The sequence below is a fragment of the Clarias gariepinus genome, chromosome 5, assembly GCF_024256425.1.
Source record: "Clarias gariepinus isolate MV-2021 ecotype Netherlands chromosome 5, CGAR_prim_01v2, whole genome shotgun sequence".
In the NCBI taxonomy this organism is placed as follows: Eukaryota; Metazoa; Chordata; class Actinopteri; order Siluriformes; family Clariidae; genus Clarias; species Clarias gariepinus.
In genome coordinates, this window is record NC_071104.1 from 26219176 (window position 1) to 26241377 (window position 22202).

The following is a 22202-nucleotide window of genomic DNA, read 5'->3' on the forward strand; positions in this document are numbered from 1 at the left end:
ACAGGACCTGCTCTCACTCCCTTACACATATTATTCAAACAAATGGCTCAGTACATTCAAGCTGAAATTAAGGAAAATGTTGATTTGTCCACTTCGTCGTTTAATTAAAAGCTTCATATGTGTGGTGGACTTGGTTGGGGCTATTTGTTGTGCCTTACTTGTTAATGAATAGAAAAAAAAAGCCATTCACAAATGCGCACACGTACACTGGCCTTGATCTGTCGAGCAATAAAGAATTATTCTTCTGTCTTGTGTAAATTTGGCCTGCTTGATCTGGCGAAAGTGCTCAAATCATGGTGTTGGTTTTTAATGAATTTTTAAATATACCCAGCCATGGCAGCCTCACTCTCATACTAAGTTGAACACACTGTAGTGAATGTGCTTTGTTTTCACTTCAAAATGCATGTCTGTGTTTATATATGCACAGCACATTCATACAAAGTTAACAGTTTGACATTTCATATTTGAATATTTAAAATGGTGAATATATAATAACATGCATGCAGAAATTATTAACACGTTGCTGCAGGTGTTACTTGGTATAACCGGTCTTTTAAAACATGGTCTCATGGGTGCATATCAACAAATAAAGCCCAAAACATTCTGTAGGCTCTCCTAATGTTACTGGGGCAGCTCTGTGCCTTGGGGGTATGACTCCACATGACATCTGGGTGTGCTGTCGTGCCTGGCACCAGGACGTTGGTGGCGTTCCTTTGGGTCCAGCACATTCCATGGATGCCTGATTGCATTGAGATCTGGGTAATTTAATGGCTGTATCAACAACCTGGACCTCTTTACCTGCTAAGCCCCATATACAGTACAGAAGGCTGTGATGCACTGTATGTTTTGGTGCCTTTTTAATCAAAGCCAGCATTGATATTTGCAGCCATTTGTGCAAAGTATATACACTCATCAGCCACATCATCAACATTAAATTAAAATAAAACATAGATTTTTAATTACATACCTGTTGACAGGATCATGGGCACCCAAGGCTCAACCATGCCTGCGGGGACTAAATGCCAGGCTGTCAGAGAAAAGCTAATGTACTGTACCACAAATTGACAAAAAAGTTAGTGCTGGACACAATTGAAAGGTCTCAAAACACCTAGTGCCCCACAGTGCATGGGGCCCAGCAGGCAAACAGCCCAAGGCCTCCAAACTCCTCAGATCCAAGTCCGATCATGGCTAACCAACAAGTCTATAGAGCCCTGATGCATGATCACCTTACTGTTTTAGGCGGGATTTAGGAGCAATCAGCCTTTTTTTTGCCGAGGGCACTGGTTTATCTTTTTGTATTTACTCTCTCAATCAGAAAAGAAGATTCCAGAAGAGGATTACCTCATCCTGATCGATGGGCTTAATGAGGCAGAGTTTCACAAACCAGACTATGGTGACACAGTGGCATCCTTCATTACCAAGAGTTTCTCAAAGTTCCCCTCGTGGCTTAAACTTATTGTCACTGTGCGGACCAGCCTACAGGTAAATCAATCTTGGTATACCACTAAGTAGCAGACTTATTATAAGAAACCACATTGTGCCTCATAAATGCATTTCTTTACAGGTTAATAAGTTTGGTATATGACACCTTTTAGTATATGGTGTAGAATGAATAGTTTCGTTTATAAGTTATCAGAGTTTTCATTTACACTCTGCTGTATGAGGATGGCAGAATCTGCTAGTTTTTCAGGTTTAGTTTGCTTAGCAAATGGGTAAGGAAAATCTTTTTATATTAGCCTTTTACTTGACTTAGTCTGGCTATCCAAACTCCCTCTCTCTCTCACTTTTCTGCTTGTTGCACATCTGGCATTTGTAAAAATTTACACTTGTACAAGAAAAGCCATTAGTATAGGTTAATGATGCGACAGAGATATTCTCATTGAGACAAGAAAGGGATTATGAATAGAGGAAGAAAAATCTTTGGTAAGAGATCTGTGTTTTTGTTGGATGGTTTTAAGGCTAACGGAGCAGCCATTTTTTGTGAGTCTTTTTACAGAAAAGCACAGAAAGTAAAAAGCCTGTCTATAACTGAGATCCAGTTTCTTTTACTTTACATATGCCAATATATAGAATGAACCGCTGCTGCACACCCAACATTTAGGTCCATATGGTGTTTCATTAAGAAGGTTAAAAAAAATCATACACTTAAGTCCTTCTGTTGGTTGCAGGAGAGTGCTTCTTTTGATTATTTTTTTGGGGGGTTAGATGAGGGGTGGCATATGCCCCTTACACCAATTGTATTCTGGATTACTTGTATACTAGATGTTCTGGTTTCACATTTATTAATCACTTAGAATGTCGAATACCCCCATGAACAGGTGAGGATTATAGTTCGTCCATAGATTATCGGGCTCAAATTATAAATGTCACGTTGTTGTCAGTTTCATTCTTTGAAAACTAGTACCTTTAATGTTTTGGGCTTTCCACAACTTGTAATTTTAATTTCCCCCACATTCCATAATTCATGTCACTTTAGCAGTCAGGCATAGTGGTGAACTGTTAGTTTAAATTTAAAAATTTCAATATACTTTGTTTGACTTTGATTACATTTATGCAAGTACCATAGTTTTAAACACACTGCAGTCTCAGTAAAATACAATTCATGTAAAGAAATCTAAGTCATTTGCCTGTATGCTTTGTCCTCTACCTTTTTTTTTAGCCTACCAAGTTTAAATAACGATTGTGTAGTAAACAAGCAAGTTGGAGTCTAAAGCCACAAGGAGCCAGCATGCTTCATCTTTAACTTAGCTTTCATATGCTTAGAAACGTGCGAACACTTCAACTGACCTCAAGGCATAAATAATCCATACTTATCTCTGTAGTATCTATAGCAGAACTGCATTGATTCTTTAGTTGGTGTTAACATATTCTGCTCTACTGCTGAATGAATCTCAATCTCCAATCTGCATGATTGGAAAATAGTTTGTGGAGTTGAATGAACAAGGATATATTTGAATTGCAAATTTAAACTGATGTGCAGTGCATGGAATGTAATCCTTACGGCAAGTTAAATTCAAAATGTAGCCATTTTTGGGGAAAAAGTGAGGCTGATCAGGATAGAAGGAATACATTTTACATATTAATGTGCATGTCCAGTGCATTATATAAATCTTTTCATCTCCAGGAAATAAGATTATTGATTATGTTGATAGTACAGTATATACACATATATACATGCAGTACATGCATACATTCATGCATGCACAAAAAAGGACACAGCAAACAGACATGACAAGATGCATAATTTACATAACAGATACATTTAAAAATACCCAAACCCCTTTAGAACAGCAATCCTCACGGTAAAATTTATGAAAGACCCACTCTGTAAACCAGAAAAAAATAAATGAAAAGATGGCTATGATGATATAATGATGAAACGATGTTTGTGGTTGGGAGGTTCAGGGAGTTCTGAGGATATTTAACTCCCAAGCCTCCCATGGTGCTTACTTGTGACCCCCTCCCATGATCTGTCACTACATGCAGTTAGAACATTTAGTGATTATACCATTCATGAGAAGGTCAGAGTTTCTGCTTTTCCTACATCCAGTCAATTAGTGACTGCTGAAAGTCTTTATAAATGTGGCCATGTTAGATTATGTATGAATATACATTGTTAGTTGCATTAATCTGTCTATGAAGATTAAGAAGTGAAGGAATTAATAAAATCAATGTGTATACCAGAGTCATCTGTAACTTGAGTTGTAACACTCTCTTATTATCTACACTGCCTATCCTGTACAGGGTCACTATTTCCATTATATAGGTCTTCTGCCCTTGCATTTCTTGTCTGTTTCCATAGATCATCTGAAGTTGTAGACAAAGTTTTATTTAACTTTTAACCTCAATTATATTTACCAATCAGTATCTGAGTAAATTGTATGTAAAAACATTATGTAGTGTCATGTATTATTCACTGTTTGTCTCTTGAACTGCAGTGGCTCATCCACTCCATGATTATATCTCAAGGTCAGCTTTTGCGTGAGGCTTTTTAAAATGTGAGGTGGTACAGTGTAGACAAATGTTTAGACGATGGCAAAATCCTTGTGTAAGGATATGTGTGTGTCCCTGCAGAGTCAAGCTCTTTCAAGTCTGTCACTTCTTAATCCTTTGTTTGTAGACGGGCGTGTGAGTGTATGTCCTTAGTGGTCTGATATCTCCTGCTCTGTACCTTCGGGAGATAAACACCGCAACCTCAGAATCTTTTTTTGTTTGTTTTTTGTTTGTTTTTTTACAGAGATCAAGGTAGAGTTAGGTTTAGGTTTTCAAAAGGATAAATGAAAACATGTTCAATTTTGTGTTTCCAAAGGAGATCACCAGTTTGCTTCCTTTCACTAAGATCAGTCTGGACGATTTCCCTGATAACAAGGAGATCAGCTCAGACTTAAATGCTTACATCCAGCACCGTGTGAATAGCAGCTGTGACGTCCTCAACAACGTTTCTCTAAATGGAAAGGCTGATCCTGTCACTGTGTCAAAGCTTAGCTCGCACCTCATATCCCGTAGCCAAGGCTCATACCTTTACCTGAAGCTCACACTGGACCTCTTTGAGAGGGGGCATTTGGTCATCAAGAGCTCCAGCTACAAAGTGGTGCCCATCTCTTTGGCTGAGATCTACCTACTGCAATGCAACATGAAGTTCAGAAGCAACTCTGCATTTGAGCGTGCCGTACCCATCCTGAACATTGCTCTGGCCTCTCTGCACCCACTGACAGATGAACAGCTTTTTCAGGCCTTGAACTCTGGTACAGTGCAAGGAGAGTTGCACTGGGATGATTTCCAGCAGCGTATGGACACACTCTCTGCGTTCCTGATTAAACGGAGGGACAAGACACGGATGTTCTGCCACCCATCCTTTAGAGAGTGGTTTGTGTGGAGGGCTGATGGGGAGAGCTCAGAGTTCCTCTGTGACCCCAGGTAAGATGCTTTAAAGATAAAATGCTACTGTATAAACATGATTAAATGGTCAGTGCAGTGCTAAAATTATTATTTGCAATATATTATAAGCAGGAGTGATGATCATCTTCAAGAACCCTCTGATAGCTTTAATCTTAAAAGTTTGCACTTCAAAGGTTATGGCTTATCACAAGCTTGCAGATTCCACCTTGTAAATTGGATGTCTGTTGGCCATTTATAGGGTACTTGATCTAGGCACATAAAGGGTCAAGTCCATAAGGATCTATCTATAAGTCATATTGGAATGGATTATTTTAAGTACTTAAACTAAATAATAATGAATTCTTAAATCTGAGATCTTGAAATCTCATTTCCTATTTGACAATATGTAAACACAAGATCCTTGCAAAGCTTTTATTATTTTTTTCTAAGTTTAAAGTTCCTCAGGCAACATTTGCAGTAAACAGAATACAACTTTATCAGAAAGTAATTGTTTATTATAATTGACATTTTGTAGTTAAAAACAGTACAAATAATGACATCTTTGAGACAATTAGTCAATTGGCTAAATTATATTTAGGATTATGTTCTGTTTAGAAGATCAATTTTCATACCCACTATATTTGTAGTGATTTATCAGGATTGGTTAATAAAAACAAGACATTTAATATAAACACTCTTGATTCAGGTATAATTTTAGTTCCTAACTGAAACTGATCTGTTACCACATCCAACCCTTGTGTTAACAATATATATTTATTGTTAACACAAGGGTTTGACTATATAAACAAAAATATAGTATTTTTGTTTTTTCTTTAATTGATCAAGAGTGTCTTTATAAAACCAGAGAAACTAGAGAAAAGCTAGACTTTTATTAGATTTGATTATACACTGCATGCTTTCCTTTAATAAACACTAAGATAATCTGTAGCAGCTACTGATACCTGAGTTCTTAAAAGGTGCTATATCGGGTTATGTCCCCTTGTAATGACTTTCGGCCAACTTATCTCCATGTTAATCAATGTGAAAGCCTTGCGTGCCAAAATTCTTTTATTTTATTTTTTCCCCCGATTTTCTCCCTAATTTAGTCGTGGCCAATTCCTTCGCGTCAATAGGGGGGCTCCCACATTAAGGCTACTACTACCATTCAGTCGGGAGGGCCGAAGACTATCACGTGTTTCCTCCGAACCGCGTGACGCCAGCCGACCGCATCTTTTCAAACTGCTTGCTCACGCACCATTAGGGGCGGAGTAACACACTCGTAGAAAAGCGCTAGCCGCTCTATCCGCGTGCGCGAGCTCACAGACGCCCCTGATTGGCTGTAGAGCCGTGATTAATGTGGGAGCGCAAGTACCTCTCATCCCTCCCCTCTGAGAGGGCTCGGCCAATCAGCTTTCTCTAGACCTCCGGCTGTGAGGAACCAGCGATCTCCGGATGATAGGGCTACCACCGCGCCACAGTTCGGTGGTAAATTACAAAAAAATAAAATACATTCTTGGTTTTATTAAACGAATTTAGACTATAAATATGTAGTCACTACCCAGAAAAAAAGCTATGTATGACTACGGTATGTGAAAAGGCAAGCTGCAGCAGAGCCCACCTGCTGGCTTACAGAGTCTCTTAATCAGGGTTGTAATTAAGCTGCAGCATGGCACTCAAAGTTTATTGTGGGCTTTGACTTTTTATGATTACATATATTTGGGGGTCATATATAATCTGATGATAATTCTCAATATAAACATTATAATTTTACAATAATTTGAGCCTGTGTGCTCTGTGGATAATAAAATGGATGCATTGAAATTTACCCAGACTCTTCTTCGTGAGGACCCGCTCCCTGTACAGGTTAAGCTTTCTGGCATGACTTGTTTTCTATCACTACTTTCCATGTCTAAATGCATATTGAGAATTTTCAAGAAAAGATACCAAATACAACACTTGGAATCAGCTCAAATAATAACTACTTAAAAAAATAACAAAGAAACAGACCACAGGTGATCATGAATCTTCCTACCTGTTAGTTGTCCAACTGTATATTTTTTAATAACTTAAAATAAAGCGAAAAAGTCTACACCACTTCATTACAAATAAATTGTAGTGCTATACAGAGGCAAAACTAAATTGTGTCACTGTCCAAACACTTTTGGACCTGACTGTACTGTATACAGTATATATAATTTGGTGCTTGTCTTGTCTGTTGTACACAAATACAGTTTATGAAAAAGTGTGATATTTTGTTGTGTGATGTGCCATGTGCTTATTAGTGAAGAAAACGGTTCTTATAGAAAGTTTTACTATGCAGGTTATAGTGTGATATAGATGAGCTGGCTTTTTTCAAATGTGGCCATGTGGTATAGATAAAAATGAGACCTGTCTCTAACCGTGCTGTCTAATTGTTATTCTATCCCTCCCCTCTCCTGCTCTGGTTGGTGTAAAGCTCTGAGCATTCTGATTGGACAATGTGTGTCCTCACTGCACCAGCTGTGGGACTGACAAATGAAGTCTGGTGACTCACCTCCTTTTAGCACATATCCTTCCCCATAGTGAGACGGACGCTCCATTCCCATCCCCTATCATTCTTCCTGTTTCTCTCTCTCTCTCTCTCTCTCTCTCTCTCTCTCTCTCTCTCATTTTTAAATAGAAGGAAAATATATTCCTTGCTTTGGCTTTGACACAAAAAGACTTGAGAAAAAGGTTCTGCCACTTCAGCTTGTTATTCCTTCACTTAACCAAAATGAGAGCACAGACCAGCGATTTATTTAGTGAGGGTGATGTTGAGCTGATCAAAGCCAGCTGTATTCATGCATGGACTTTTAATTACATTTTCTGTTAATGAACACGAGTCAGAATCTGACCCATGCATGGGGAACATGAGGACACCGCCTCTGTTCTTCCCTCATAGGCATGCATGACTACCTTCCAAGTTTGGATATACCTGTGTGAGTGCACACACATGCGCACACATCAGGGTAACAAAATCATCTTTACTGATTTCATTGTTAATGGCAATTTTACTTAGCAGTAATAGGGAGTTCTACAACCTTCAGTTATTAATCTGTTTTATTTCTTTTTATTGTACAGCATTATTGTTTATGTTTATCGGTTCTTTGTCCCTGTAGAAGTGGCCATGCCCTGATGGCATTTATGCTGTCCAGACAGGAGGGCAAACTAAACAGGCAGCAGACAATGGAGCTGGGACATCATATTCTAAAAGCGCACATATTTAAGGTAACTTAATTTATCCTAAAATTATGCATCTTTTAAATACTGTAGCTGCCATTTTTTGCTGCAAAACCAGATGTCATTGATTTAAGAGAGTTAAATAAAAACATAATTATATGGTTTTGGCTCAGTTTATAAATCATGTAAATCACTTTAGGCTTTGAATTATTTATTTTTTTTATATTGTTTTGGAATTTAAGAATTTTTATTTTTTTTTGCTTAACTTTAAATTGGTCATTGTTCCTTTTCTATTAAAATGTCCATGGCTGTTACTTAATACTTAATTGATACTAAATGTGTGTGACATGTACAGTATACTGTATAAGAGGAGAAAAGGACTCTGTAATAATAAGTCTGTTCAATTTCTTCCACAGGGTCAGAGTAAGAAGACCGGCGTATCATCCAGTGTTCTGCAGGGTTTGTGGATAAGCTGCAGCACTGACAGCCTGTCTGCTGCTCTGGCTTCTCTAAGAAATCTATACACACCCAATGTCAAGGTCAGCACACCTACTCAAATGCAGTTACATATAAAAGAACAGTTAAAAAAACAATAGTTGCCTTACTAGATTTAGAGTTGTTTATTTAGTCTCATGCAACTTTAATGCTGGTAAGCCCACCAAACATGACAGTAAGACAGCTTTTATTATAACGTATATTCCAATATATACCATGTTCCTTCATAACAGTTTCTAGCTTGTAAGGAAGCTGCAGTTAACAGCTTTGCTCAAAGGCTCGGACAGCTTTGGAGTTGAGAAATAAACTCATAACCTCAGCGGTGTAACCTTTTTTACTACCAATCCTGCTGTTGCACTTTTTTGTCCTCCTGTCATTCATATTGGTTTCTAGTCATACACTAATGTTACTATAAAAGTATAAGCATGCACTGTCCTGTGTATTTATAATCCTTCTTGGAACTTCATGCATGTGTATTCAAATGGTTTTGGTTTGAAAAAATGGACTGTGTGACAAAATATGTTTTGTTTTAAAAAAAAATTTATGCTCATTGACAAGACATTTATTTTATTTTAGTGACAAAAGTTGAAAAGATGTTTACATGAAAAATTACCATTTGAATCATACCATGACTTTTTGTTATCTCAGAAAGCCAGGGCTCAAAGGACAAATACCTGAGTTGTTCTTCTGTTGGAGTTTGATATAATAGATTTTTTAGTGGTTAATTCAACTATAATGAATCAGTGCATCAGTTATTGCATTAATTATATTAGCAGGAAAAAAAGATTATACTGTAGCTTTGGCCAAGATGAGACATTTAAACAATTAGCAACACAAAAGTACAAGGCATTCCAATGTTTATTAAACAATTTGCAATTCCTTTTTTAAAACTCCAAAACCTGTAAGGAATATAGCTGCTTAAGACAAATCCTGCTATTGAATGCTATTGAATCAAATTAAGTAAAAAACCATAAACCATAAAACTTGTAAATCTCTTGTGTCAGGAGACTTTATTGCTCAACCAAATGGTGTTCACAATTTACCCGAGAGTAGGAAACTGCTTAGACAGGGGTTTGTAGTTTCCCATTACAATACAATTAATTGTCGGTTAAAAGCCAAAGTCACTAACAATAGGTTATAGTGAATAATTGATTAGAAATTAAAGTGAATTATGATATGACTCTTTTTAATGGTAAAGCTGGTGGTATAATCTGACGTTATAAATGGTTTTCTGTGGATATTCTTTACTCACTCAGCTACCATATTTTCCCAGCCAGCACATTCCTCCCATTAGCCTGATATATTATTATTTCTGCATCAAGCTTGCTGTGGTGGAAAATGTTAAAGGCCTCATGCCATTTTAAGATTCTTTTAAAATTCCTTATATTAAGAGTCTTTTAAATTAGTGGTAATTAAGGCATGTTAATTAATGGCCTGGATAAATAATTTTCTGATAAAATCTGTGTGTGCAAAACTACTGTGTTACTGAGGTATGAAATGCTGTCCTGGTGTTGCAGAGGAAGTAAGAGCAGAATTGATTTAAATTAGCTCAGGGCAACAAAAAAAAAAATGATCTCATCATGCACTGTCATTCGGGTAGCACTGACTTTTTCCTTAAGGAGGGAAAACAGTCTGAAAGCCTAATTTCTCAAGAAGACAGTATTTCAAAGCATATTTACTTTCTCCGCACACACACTTCCTTTTCCCCATTCTGTCCTGTCTCTCAAACAGTCTCTTTTATTCTCTACGCTTTAAAACATTTCCCACTGATTTTGACTCATACTGAGCCCTATGTCCATCACTAATCGTTGGGATAATGTCTATTGAATTTGCTTATCAAAAGGAAAAATTGTGCCTGATTAAAGCGTGCTCCGGAATATTCCACTGTGTGCCTGAGAGCCATTGTGATTAGCAGGCTTTGCTAATCAGCAGGTTGTGTTTCAGAGCTCCAGGCACAGGTTGAGGTGTTGTTGCAGAGAGGAAGGAAAGTAATTGTTCTGACAAATTGTATAGCAAAGCCACCATGCCATAAACAATCTCTTTCAGTCTGGAGCTTTTGTGCTAGCAGATAGGCACTTTAATGAAGCACTTTAAAGTTGAGTTTCATGGATGGATTTAACTTTCTAACTATTGTGGACGTAGTATGTGATTTTTTTTATTCTTGTTGAGAAGAGAGAAGATTCCTCTTGGCATATGTTAGTAAATAAAAATCGGCCCACAGGAAGAGAGGATACGCTAATTAGACATTTAAACGGAAAACTCCTATATATCATTAAAAAAATTAACCTTGAAAGAATCATTAGTTTATCTCAAAATTCAACAGATAAAATCTGTTAAATCTACTTAATAAACTCAATCTCTCACTTTTATTCCGTGCACTTCACGGTAACACGTAACAATTGTATTTTGTTCCAAAATTCAACAGATTTCTAACAAATTTCATGCAAACAAAGTCACGGGCAAATCTAGTAACACAATATATTTTTGAAACATTTGACCTAAAGCTAGTGAGAACTTTTTTAATTAAGTTTTGGTAAGTCTACCTTGTTAAACCTGTATAGAAATCATGTCTCATATGTCTGCAGGTGAGTCGTTTGCTGATGTTGGGTGGTGCTAACGTGAACTACCGGACAGAAGTGTTGAACAATGCGCCAGTGCTGTGTGTCCAGGCACACCTGGGTCATCATGAGATGGTGGCCCTGCTGCTGGAATATGGAGCTAATGTGGACGTGGCATCTGAGAACGGCATAAGTGCACTCAGTTACGCTGCTGCATCAGGACACCTGAGCCTGGTCAGCCAGCTGTGCAAAAGAGGAGCCAAGGCAAGTTGGATGAAATGAAAGGAAATTATGCAGATCATTCTTTGTAAAGCAACAGATATGTTTCCATGCAGTTGAATAATGCAACAAATCTATCACAAACAATTCATATAAAAACATATTCTGAAATTTCTTTCATTATGAACAATGTAAATTGTATGCGGCCAGTCCAAAAAACATTTTTATACATGTACATTGGACCAAATGTATGATTTATTTATTTATTAGTTGCCATGTAAATAGTTTTTAAAGTCACAATCTGAGCACTTCCATTTGTGTTGTTACTGTCCAATTTGGCAAGTACAAAAAAGCAGCAGTTCTGAGAGGAAAAATAATCAAGTTCCATATGTTAAATGCTGTGGGACATTGTTTTTTTCCCCCTAGACAATCTGTTAAATAAGGACATTTGGAGGGCAATTTGCTGATTCTGACATTACTTAAGACATTATGGAAACACAAGTCAGGCAATTAAAAAGCAGCTTGTATACAGAACAGACATTAGCCACTTGTTACTCTTTGAAGCGACTCAGACTTGTTATGGTGACATTGACTAAGTGTTACACAAGTGAACAAATATGCTTTTAAATGTGAGTCTGTATAATGTGCATGTTAATGTAAATACCATATAATATCATATAGCCATGTATTGAATACATGCACACAATTGTTTCGAATAAGTTTATTCAGAATAACAAGTTTGCATGTTAATGCAGCCTATGTTGTAGGCATGTGGGGATTTCATAAGTTAGGACAAACTAGAAGTTTGTAAAATTTTGTGGTTTTTTTTTTTGTGTGTGTGTTTCTCCGAATGAATAGTTCGATGGCCTACAGTATATATGTGAACAGGTACTTTAACAAAAGTTGTTTTTGACTAGAGTATTATTGCTCATCATCATCAGGTGGATCATGTGGATAAAAATGGACAAAGTGCTCTGGTACATGCAGCTCTGAGAGGGCATCTGGATATCATCCAGTTTCTGCTAGAGCAAAGGTGGAGCAGAGAGGAGCAGCAACATGAGCTCAGCCTAAAGAGCAAAGCTCTTCAGCAAGCACTTATAGCAGCCTCCAGTATGGGACACACACAGGTCAGCTTACACACACTCCAAAAAACAGTCATTAGCACATATGGCATAGACTTTCCCTGTTACAGGCTAAAAAGCACACACCTAGCATGGACTATTTCTTATTCTATCTGTACTGAGCATTTACCTCACCACTGCTGAACTCCACACTAATACACATTTTAGTGATACAGTTGCCATGGGAGATTAGCCATGGCAACAGGCCACTGAGACTGCAATGTGATGGATGTAAGACCATGCTTTACATTTTACCCTTTTTATAAGGAAGGTACGGCTGACTTCATAGGTAAAAAGCAACAGATGTTAGATAATGATGAAAAGGAGCATGGAACATGGGGTGAAAGGTCATATTATGTTTTGGGGTGGTATGTACAGTTAGAAGGAGACAGGGTAAGTGCGATGGAATGTAGATTGAGGAAGATGTGTGTACGAGAAACAGAGATGGTGTGTAATGAACCTAGACTGATTAAGTGACTGAAAGTAATACTGTGAAAATGTGATGGTTTAGGATGAGTGTTTGATCAGGTCACAGAGAGAAAGATGAGTGTTTGGGTATTAATAAGGTGGAGTGAGAGTACCTCACTGAAGTACCTCGCCTCATGCTTCTCTGACATTCTACACTTCAGAATGCACTTTATTAATGCATTACCTTAGAGAGAATCTAGAACTCGCTGTGTCTTTTTATCTCCAGTATAGCTCTCCCACCTGCCCTTCTAGTGCAGTCTGAAGCAACACTTGTTATACACATAATCACATACAGTATGTGCTTATTCCCTTCATTTACTGTATGCTGAAATTGTTTGCTTAAACCAGGTTTGTTGTTTGGCAGGTGGTGAAAGAGTTACTGGCCATGGATGATAATGAGGTGGTCGTACAGCTTGATGCTCATGATACACTCTGGGGAGAAACAGGTATGTTTTGCTTTAATTCTTTTCCAGCATGTAATTCAATCTTCATCTTTGTCTTGCTCTTTTCTAAGTCTCCCTCTTATTCTGGGATAACCCATATTTACTCATGCTCACTTCTATTACCTACTGTAGATGATTACTACCTATTCACCTACTGTAGATGAAAAGCATTAGCCATCAGTTTTAGCTCAAAGCATTATGTCCATAAACACTGTCAAAGGGATTATTTTTTTCCTTTTAAAATGGACAGCTCTCGACTCATGGGTATTGAGCATATCTAGCATGTACTGGCGTTTGGCTAAATTTTAATTGTGCATTGAGTTACTTCTGTAATGGAGTGATTCAGCGCCCCATTATGTTGCCTTCATGTGGTTAACCAATAATCTTCTTGCTTTTATTCTGTGTTCTCCATTAAAGAAAATAGACCTTACCAATATCTAGATTTGAAATGAGAATTAAGAATTTGTGACGGCTCTTCTCTTTTTGATTTCACATTTTCCGGTGGCGAGTTATTTTGATGCATTGTAGAATAGTGACAGAAAACCATCTGAGATAGCAGGCTGGAGGTAACCATAGGGGGTTCGTGTGCCTAGAGGCACTGGGGAAACCTGAAGATAGGATTCAAGAAAGGACTGAACGGCAGGTAGCAAACAAAAGCCTTCTTGTTATTCCCTGGTGACTCACAGCTTCTTATTTGAGCCTCTGTTTTGTGCCATTTTGCCTAAGGCTTCAGCGATAACCCACACCTGCTCACATTCACATACTTTACAGAATGATTATATACTTACAGTCATGAGAAAAAGTATGCCTCCCTCCTTTAATTCTTCTTAGAGTGTTTTTGGAACATGATACTAACATTATATTATAATATAGGGGGTAGGGCCCCACTTTCAAAATGGCCTCAATAGTCCATGGCATGCATTCCACAATGTTGGAAGTATTCCTTTAAGGTCCTTTTGGTCCTTGTCATTGCATTGTCATGGTAAAAGTAGCCATTCAAAATAGATTATTTTATACTCAAACAGGATGTCGCATTTAAGACATGATCGGCATAAGAGGCCCAAGGTATGCCAAAAAAACATTCCCCACACATTTACACCACCTCCATTAGTTTACACTGTTGATACAAGGCAGTATAGGTCCATGGTTTTGGGCATCTGGTGCCAGATTCTGACCCTACCATCTGTGTGCCTCAGAACTCAAGATTCATCAGACCAAGCTGCATTTTTCATGTCTTAAATGTCCACTTTTGATGAGCCTGTGTCTACTGCAGCCTCAGCTTTCTGTTCTTGCTTGCCTACTTCCACTACTTTTTTGTTCAGATGGCCTCATTTGATGTACATTGCCAGACAGCATTTATTATTTTTGGTGATATGCTGTTTTTTTATTTTTTAAATGGTAATGGTGTTTGTATTACAAATTTGAATATACGGTATCAGTGTTTTTCCATTGATTTCAGGTAAGTTTTGGCTTGTTATTTTTTTGTGTTATGTCTGTAAATACAAAATTAGACATGAAATTGAATGCCAGATGGAATGAAAAGCTTATTGTTGCAAACTTTTCAAAAGTTTTTCTTTGTTTTTGTAAAAGTGTAAGTCTTTACAGAGGCTTTATTTTCTACACTAATCAAAAGAAATCTTATGTGTCATTTACATTATTTTCTATATTCCTTAACTTGGCCTTGTTTTTTATATTATAAAACTCTCCTTTCCATAAATTAAATCATGGAGTTCAGTGCTTATGTGTAAAAGTTAAGGCTGCGATTTTGTGGTGAGCAGGGTTTATAACTTCCTGTTTCACATTAGGTTAAGGTAGAAAGAGTTATAAAGGTGAAACAGGTCAGGTCTTAATGCTACGGGGGGCAAATGTATGAAATGATACAATCAATCACCTGAGACTTATGTTTAAATATGGTGCTTCAGAGTAATGTGCTTGAGAAGAAATAGACCTGCAGAGATGCAAGAGAGACAGAGAGAGAGAGATACTGAGTGAATGACTGTACTGTAACTCTCTCAGCTCTCCTAAGGGTTGTTGATGGATTTACTGGACTGACTCACACTGACAGAGAGATCTGTTATCATTTGCCCACACATTGATTTCCATCTTTGTCACGGCATCACTTAACCTTTCAAGGGGTTGATGACAGATTTTTGCCCTTCATTTTATTTCATTTTTTGTTGTAAAACTACAGAGAGCGAGAGCTATTCTATTGGCAATTACAATTAGACCACTTCGAAACTCCAATTACAGCATAACCTAGTTTGGGATCTCTAGTAGATAATTGTAAAATCACTTGTATAACAGTGTACGTCAGTCATTTGTCTGAATAGCAAATGCTTCTCTAATGAAAAGTTTTTTTCAGTCAAGGATTGAACAGCACTATCCATATGTTACAGTAGACTGTAATTTATTCCATAAGTGATTTACAGGCTATATTCTTGTTTCAGACTATTTAAAGATCCAGGGCTGACGTCTTTTTCCTGTTATATATATATAACAGGAAATAGAATGAATCCTTGACATGCCAACTGCCTCCTGAAAAAATAAGCATTATTCCCAGATTTGGCATGATGTCGGAACCCTGCTGTATCCTAGACAACCCAATCACATCCAACATTCTGTGTCACAGGCACATGCAGTTTCATAGCAGGCCTGAGTGTTCCAGACAGTTCCAATCTCTGACATGGAGAGAAAACTCTCGCCTCAATTAACTCATTAGCCTCCCAGAGCTAAAGCTTGATAGTGAGTCTCTAGAAACTCATATACAGTTAAAAAATGCAACTGATATTTAGTTTAATCAAAGTTAATGGTTCTAGTTAATGCTTTAAATAAGAACTGTACATATTTAAGTAAAAATCTCTATATGGTTTTGCAGCTCTGACAGCAGCAGCAGGCCGAGGGAAAATGGACGTCTGTAGGTACCTGTTGGAGCAGAGGGCACAGGTTCAGCAGGTGAACAGAAGAGGAATGTGTGCACTCTTTTGTGCTGTGAGACAGGGTCATTGGCAGGTGAGAGGCATGCATACGTTTATAAATAGAAAAAGACCTGACATTCTTTTTTATGACTTGCACATTGAGACACTAAACGTGTCTTATTTAATTAATCATTCAGATAATTGATAATGGGATAATAACATTAGTTAAGTTGAAAATTAAAGGTTTGGGAAAGGGTAAAACACAAGGCTTTACCACGTTTTTACATTTTATATAATCTGCTTGTATTAAATGACTGTGTAATTTCAAAGGAATTATTTGTTTTAATCTTCTTATTGTGTTTCTAAAGAAATACTCAGTTTACTGCAGCTATCAGTTCAGTACAGTACCAGCTGGAATTACAGTTAGATAACTGCGGGGAACCTGGAAAGTACATTATTTATATCACCAGCATAGATGTATTTCCTATTTTCTTCCACACATAAAAGTAAATGCATGGCACTGTAAATGCTGCCTCCTGAACAAGAAAAATGTGTATTAACACTAGGTTATGTATTTTTGATTCGTTAAAATGGAGGTAGCATAAGTGATATATATATATATATATAAACATCTAAATGGCTAAATATGCTGGATTAGTGTGTTTTTTACTACTAGGCATACATATAAGTGTCATCAACACACTAATGTTGATGACGGTTATATGTATGTCTAGTGAAAAACATTAGCTACATTTGCATATCTAATGCCAAAGAAGGGTGCACTGTTACTGGTAACTTTCTGCATGTTTGTTGTATTTTCATTAGTGTAGTAGCTTTTAAAAACCTGCAGGTTTTATTTAACCATAACTTCTTCAACACTACGAGTTGTATGAGAAATCAGTTTCCCGACAGCTTTAGGTGTAGCCATCAAAAGCAGATTGTCTTTTTTTGGCAACAGTGCATTTAGGGCAGGTATACCAATAACATTTCCCTTATCTCTGTTAGGTTGCAGATGTGTTGTTGCAGCATGGTGCAGATGTGAATGGGAGTGATAAACAGGGTCGCACATTACTGATGGTGGCAGCATGTGAGGGTCATCTCAGTACTGTGGACTTCCTTATCGCTAAAGGTAACCAATCCTTTTTTTAAATTCAGAAGTTACAGAAGAGCTATTTATTTTTCTGCTTTCCTGTCTGTTAAATCTTTAAACTTCGCAATAGTACAATTCTAGTGTGGTGTGTAGATTCTCATTTGCACAGATTTATTGACTTTAAATTCAGTACACTATACGTAAATCAGCATAATTAGATGTTTCTGTAGATGTTGCTGGTGATTTAAAGAAAATATGTTTTCCAGGTGCATCTTTAACATCCATGGATAAGGAGGGGTTAACACCGCTCAGCTGGGCATGCCTGAAAGGACATAAGAATGTGGTTCAGTTCCTGGTGGAGAAGGGTGCAGTTATAGACCACTCAGACAAGAACGGACGCACTCCTCTCGACCTGGCTGCTTTCTATGGAGACGCAGATATTGTGAGTTATCTGAAACAAAGAAGCCTATTATTTAGACCAGTTGAGTAACCTACAGTCTGTCTTATTTTTTCATTAGTTAGCACCAAGATATAAAATGCAACTCTTGAAGGTTGTAATTAAATTTTGACTGAGCACTATAACTGTCGCTATATAGTACATGATATTTTTCGCTGTTTTGTGTGTTAAATCTAAATTGTTCGTCTGAGAGGTATGTCAAAGGATGAGTACAGTACATAGTATCTGAGTGAAAAGCTATTCATCAGATTTTTGACTACATTAACAAGATCATGATTCCTTTGGTTAAGCGTTTAGTGTGTGTGTAGGTACATTATCTGGTGGAGAGAGGAGCTGTGATCGAGCATGTGGACTACAGTGGCATGAGGCCACTTGATCGGGCTATAGGCTGCAGAAACACTTCAGTGGTGGTCACATTACTCAAGAAAGGGGCCAAACTAGGTGAGTTTAAACATAAAATAAAATCCACTCAAACCTTTGAGAAGAATTTAGTTAATTGTAGTTTCCACGGTTTTTAATATAATTAGCGCCAAAAAAATAAAACTATATAGATACTATTCCAAAATACTATTTAAATTAAAAAAATTTAAATATAGAACCAATACCTGATAAACATATAGGCCAAGTAACACCCTGCATATACAGTAGTTCTAAATCCTGTAGCTCATGTATTACTGTCACTGAGAAAAACATGTAGCTCATGAATAAATTCCCACAAATACGGTAATGTGATAAGGAGGATTACAATGGGATCTCTCTCTCTCTCTCTCTCTCTCTCTCTCTCTCTCTCTCCTTTACAAACACACACACACAAGCTCAGTGACCAATAACAATGGTCTCTTAGCCATTGTGCTTGGGATCCATTATGACACGCGATCAAAATCCCAGCATTACAATACCAAATTTATGATTCCCATTCAATTCATGAACCTTGCCCTCATAATCCCTGATATATATATATATGACAATATGGTAATAAATGGATCCTGACATGGAGATACACACATGAGTGTGAGAGACATTTTCTGTTCTTTTTATTCCTGTTTTGTTTTTTTGTGCTGTCTAGTAGTGCTGGGTTGCATGATACCACCATGCAAATAAACAATCATAATATTTGTATTATTTTCAAAAATAATGTATATTAATACTGAAGTCATCCGTACTATGAATGAACACATATGAAATTATGTAAAAATCAGAAAAGTGCTAAACAACTAAGAATATGATTTCTATTTTAGATCTCTAAATCACAAATAAACTCTCAGGGATCTTTTTCTTGTCATGCTCGGCTTGCTTATTGGGAATAAATATCTAATCATTTTGATTCACACACATTTTTCACATTTCATACAAATTGTCATAATTTTTTTTCTGATTGTGTAAAGCTGCTTTGTGACAATTACAGTAAAATTGTTGAAAGCACTATCCAAACCAAATTAAATTAAATGGAATTGTCCAAAGTACATTAGATACATTTCCTGTAGTTTTGATAACAGCTTGGCACACACAGATTTATGAGGAAGTCACCTGGAATGGTTTTTAGTTGGCATGTGTGTTCCATCAAATGCAATGATGAAACAGGTTCCAGTGACACACATATTTCAACATCCACTATTCAAAGGAGACTGCATCAGGCTTCATGCTCGTTTTGTGGCAAAGAAACCATTATTTTGGAAGAACAACAAGCAAAAGAGACTTCTCATTTGGTCTGATCAATCCAAATTTGAGATTTTTCTTGGTTCTAACCACCAAGTCTGTTAAACATAGAGAGGGTGAACAGATAGTTCCCGAATGTGTGGTTCTCACTGTGAAGCATGAAGGAGGAAGTGTGATGGTGTGGCAGTGCTTTGCTCTTGACACTGTTGGTGACTTAGTCAAAATTGAGAGCACACTTAGCACTTAATGCTCACACAGCATTTTGCAGTCACATGCAATCCCATCTGGTTTGCATTAAGTGAGACCATCATTTGTTTTCCAACAGGAGTATGACCCAAACACTCCTCTATATAAGAGTTATTTGTCCAAGAAGGAAAGTTACTGTATTGGGATGCTGCATCAGATGACCTGGTCTCCACACAGACCCGTTTTATTAAAAGCAATTAAGTGAAATAAAAAAGTGAAACAAGGCAGAAGTGAAAGACAAGCAAAGATAGAAATTTCTTAATTAAAGATTGCACCCATCGCTTCGGGATGGGTGCAATCTTTAATTAAGAAATTTCTGGAACTGAGATGGTTTGGGATGAGTTGAAACAGAGAGAAAAGAAAAAGCAGCGAACAAGTACTTAACAGTACAAATACTGGGAACTCCTTCAAGATTATTGGAAACCCACTCCAGGTGACCACCTGAGTGAAAGAATGCCAAGAGTGTTCAAAGCTGTCATCAAAGCAAAAGGTGGCTACTTTGAGGAATCAAAAATACGTATTCCGGGTTCTTTAACACATTTTTGTTGACTTTATAATTCCATATTTGTTCTGTCATAATTTCAGTGTCTTTAGTATTAATAACCAATGTTGAAGATTAAATTACAATAAAAACAAAGGAAAACAAAACATTGGATAAGTTGTGTTAAAGCCTTTAACTGGTGTGCGCGTGTGTGTGTGATTTGCATGATTGGGATGGGTGTGCTTTTTAATTAAGACATTTCTGTCTTTGCTTGTCTTTTACTTCTGCCTTTTTTCACTTTTTTCTTTCTCTTAACTGCTTTCAATAAAACTGTCATAAGGCTACAGAACATCTCCTTATGATCGAACAGGTACAGTCTTTAGGTAACTTTACTGTGATACTGATAGAGTTACGTTTTTCATCTATTTGGTACTTGGAGGTTTAGAAAAGCAACCTGTTTCTCTCCATCCCTGTGTAATGTAGGTAATGCAGCGTGGGCGATGGCCACGTCAAAGCCGGACATCCTTATCATTCTACTACAAAAACTCATGGAAGAGGGCAATCTGCTTTACAAGGTAAGAACTACATAACTAACCCAGGTGAAAGGTGAAAACAAGCCCTAATGATGAATGGAATGCATGACTCTTTCGGTAAATGAGTCTGTCAAACTGTTTTTTAAAAAATCACTATAATTATAATTGCAAGAGAACATGAATTATTGTTATTACTTAGTTGATTCACCATTTTATTAATTTTTTGTTTGTTAGAATCTTAAAATTATTTGTATCATTTAATGTCAAATAAATTTAAAAAAGCTTTGATAAACCCGGCGTTTGCGTTCCAAGTGAAAGCCTCAGGTGCTTTCCTGTACCATGAAGACCTTCTGAAGAAATTTTGAACTCTAATACAGAGCAAATTCAGTGTGATGTTTAGTGCCAAATCTCCACTCCTACTTTTATCTCTTGAGTTCTTATTAAACTGAAAATGACAATTTATTATCTTCAATTAACTTATCAAAAATTTGCCCTCTAATCCATGAAAATGTGGTTTGAAAAATACCTGATAGGAATCATTTAATAAGAACAGTTTGGAATAAAATGAAATGAAGATTGTGTGTGTGTGGTACACTGATTGCTGTGTGACATTTAAGAGATTGAGTTTTGTGTCAGAGAAAAAGAGAGAGGGAACAATTCTAAATTTAGTGATTGAGGCATGGGTGAGTATGAGAGCTGCTCTGTATGACTGATGAGTATCTGATTGCTCTTTCTTCTTGCTCTTTATATTCCTCCTATTTCTCCCCTGGCTACTTTTTGGTTGTCATCCAACTGCTCATCTTTGTCTCTCTCTCTCTCTTCTTTCTCAGAGAGGGAAGATGAAGGAGGCAGCTCAGAGGTATCAGTATGCACTGAGGAAGTTTCCCAGAGAAGGCTTTGGTGAAGAGCTGAAGGCATTTAGAGAGCTACGTGTCTCTCTTTTCCTCAACCTTTCACGCTGCCGTAGGAAAACTAATGTAAGCTTCAATAATAAATATACCAGTACTGTTATCTGAGATTTTGTGAAGCTTACTATTGTTGAAACATTGAAACTTGGTATATGACAGGTACTGTGCTTTTATGGATTTGGCATACGTAAAGAATTGTTGTTCAAATTTACGGTTTAAAATCTGATTGAGTATACATTTGTAGGCGCATTGAAATAAGTAAGACATGGCTAAAACATGTCATAATGTCAGGAAACACCTTCCTGTGTACAGAGCTAGACAACATGGCAATGAGCAGGTCAAAATTAGATTAGTTTTACTATAATAAATGTGGAAGGTCTTCACAAGCCCCTGTGCATTTCTTCCATGCAGGACTTTGGCCTGGCTGAGGAATTTGCCACAAAGGCACTGGAGCTGAAGCCCAAGTCATATGAAGCATACTACGCTCGAGCTCGAGCCAAAAGAAGCAGCAGGTACAAGAAGCCAACTTTCTCTCA

The 22202-nt window shown here is 37.2% G+C and overlaps 1 protein-coding gene across 3 annotated transcripts in view; it reads left to right on the plus strand.

Moving 5' to 3' along the window:
• tanc1b (tetratricopeptide repeat, ankyrin repeat and coiled-coil containing 1b) overlaps window positions 1-22202 on the plus strand; it is a 136357-nt gene that overhangs the window by 111471 nt on the left and 2684 nt on the right. For all 3 annotated transcript variants that reach the window (XM_053495887.1, XM_053495888.1, XM_053495889.1), the window contains 14 exons: window positions 1316-1482; window positions 4310-4917; window positions 8016-8124; window positions 8493-8615; window positions 11157-11393; window positions 12290-12475; window positions 13302-13383; window positions 16256-16389; window positions 17301-17424; window positions 17652-17827; window positions 18151-18283; window positions 20709-20800; window positions 21589-21735; window positions 22078-22178. In XM_053495887.1, the coding sequence (XP_053351862.1) occupies window positions 1316-1482; window positions 4310-4917; window positions 8016-8124; window positions 8493-8615; window positions 11157-11393; window positions 12290-12475; window positions 13302-13383; window positions 16256-16389; window positions 17301-17424; window positions 17652-17827; window positions 18151-18283; window positions 20709-20800; window positions 21589-21735; window positions 22078-22178 (2419 nt within the window). The remainder of the gene's footprint in view (window positions 1-1315; window positions 1483-4309; window positions 4918-8015; window positions 8125-8492; window positions 8616-11156; window positions 11394-12289; window positions 12476-13301; window positions 13384-16255; window positions 16390-17300; window positions 17425-17651; window positions 17828-18150; window positions 18284-20708; window positions 20801-21588; window positions 21736-22077; window positions 22179-22202) is intronic.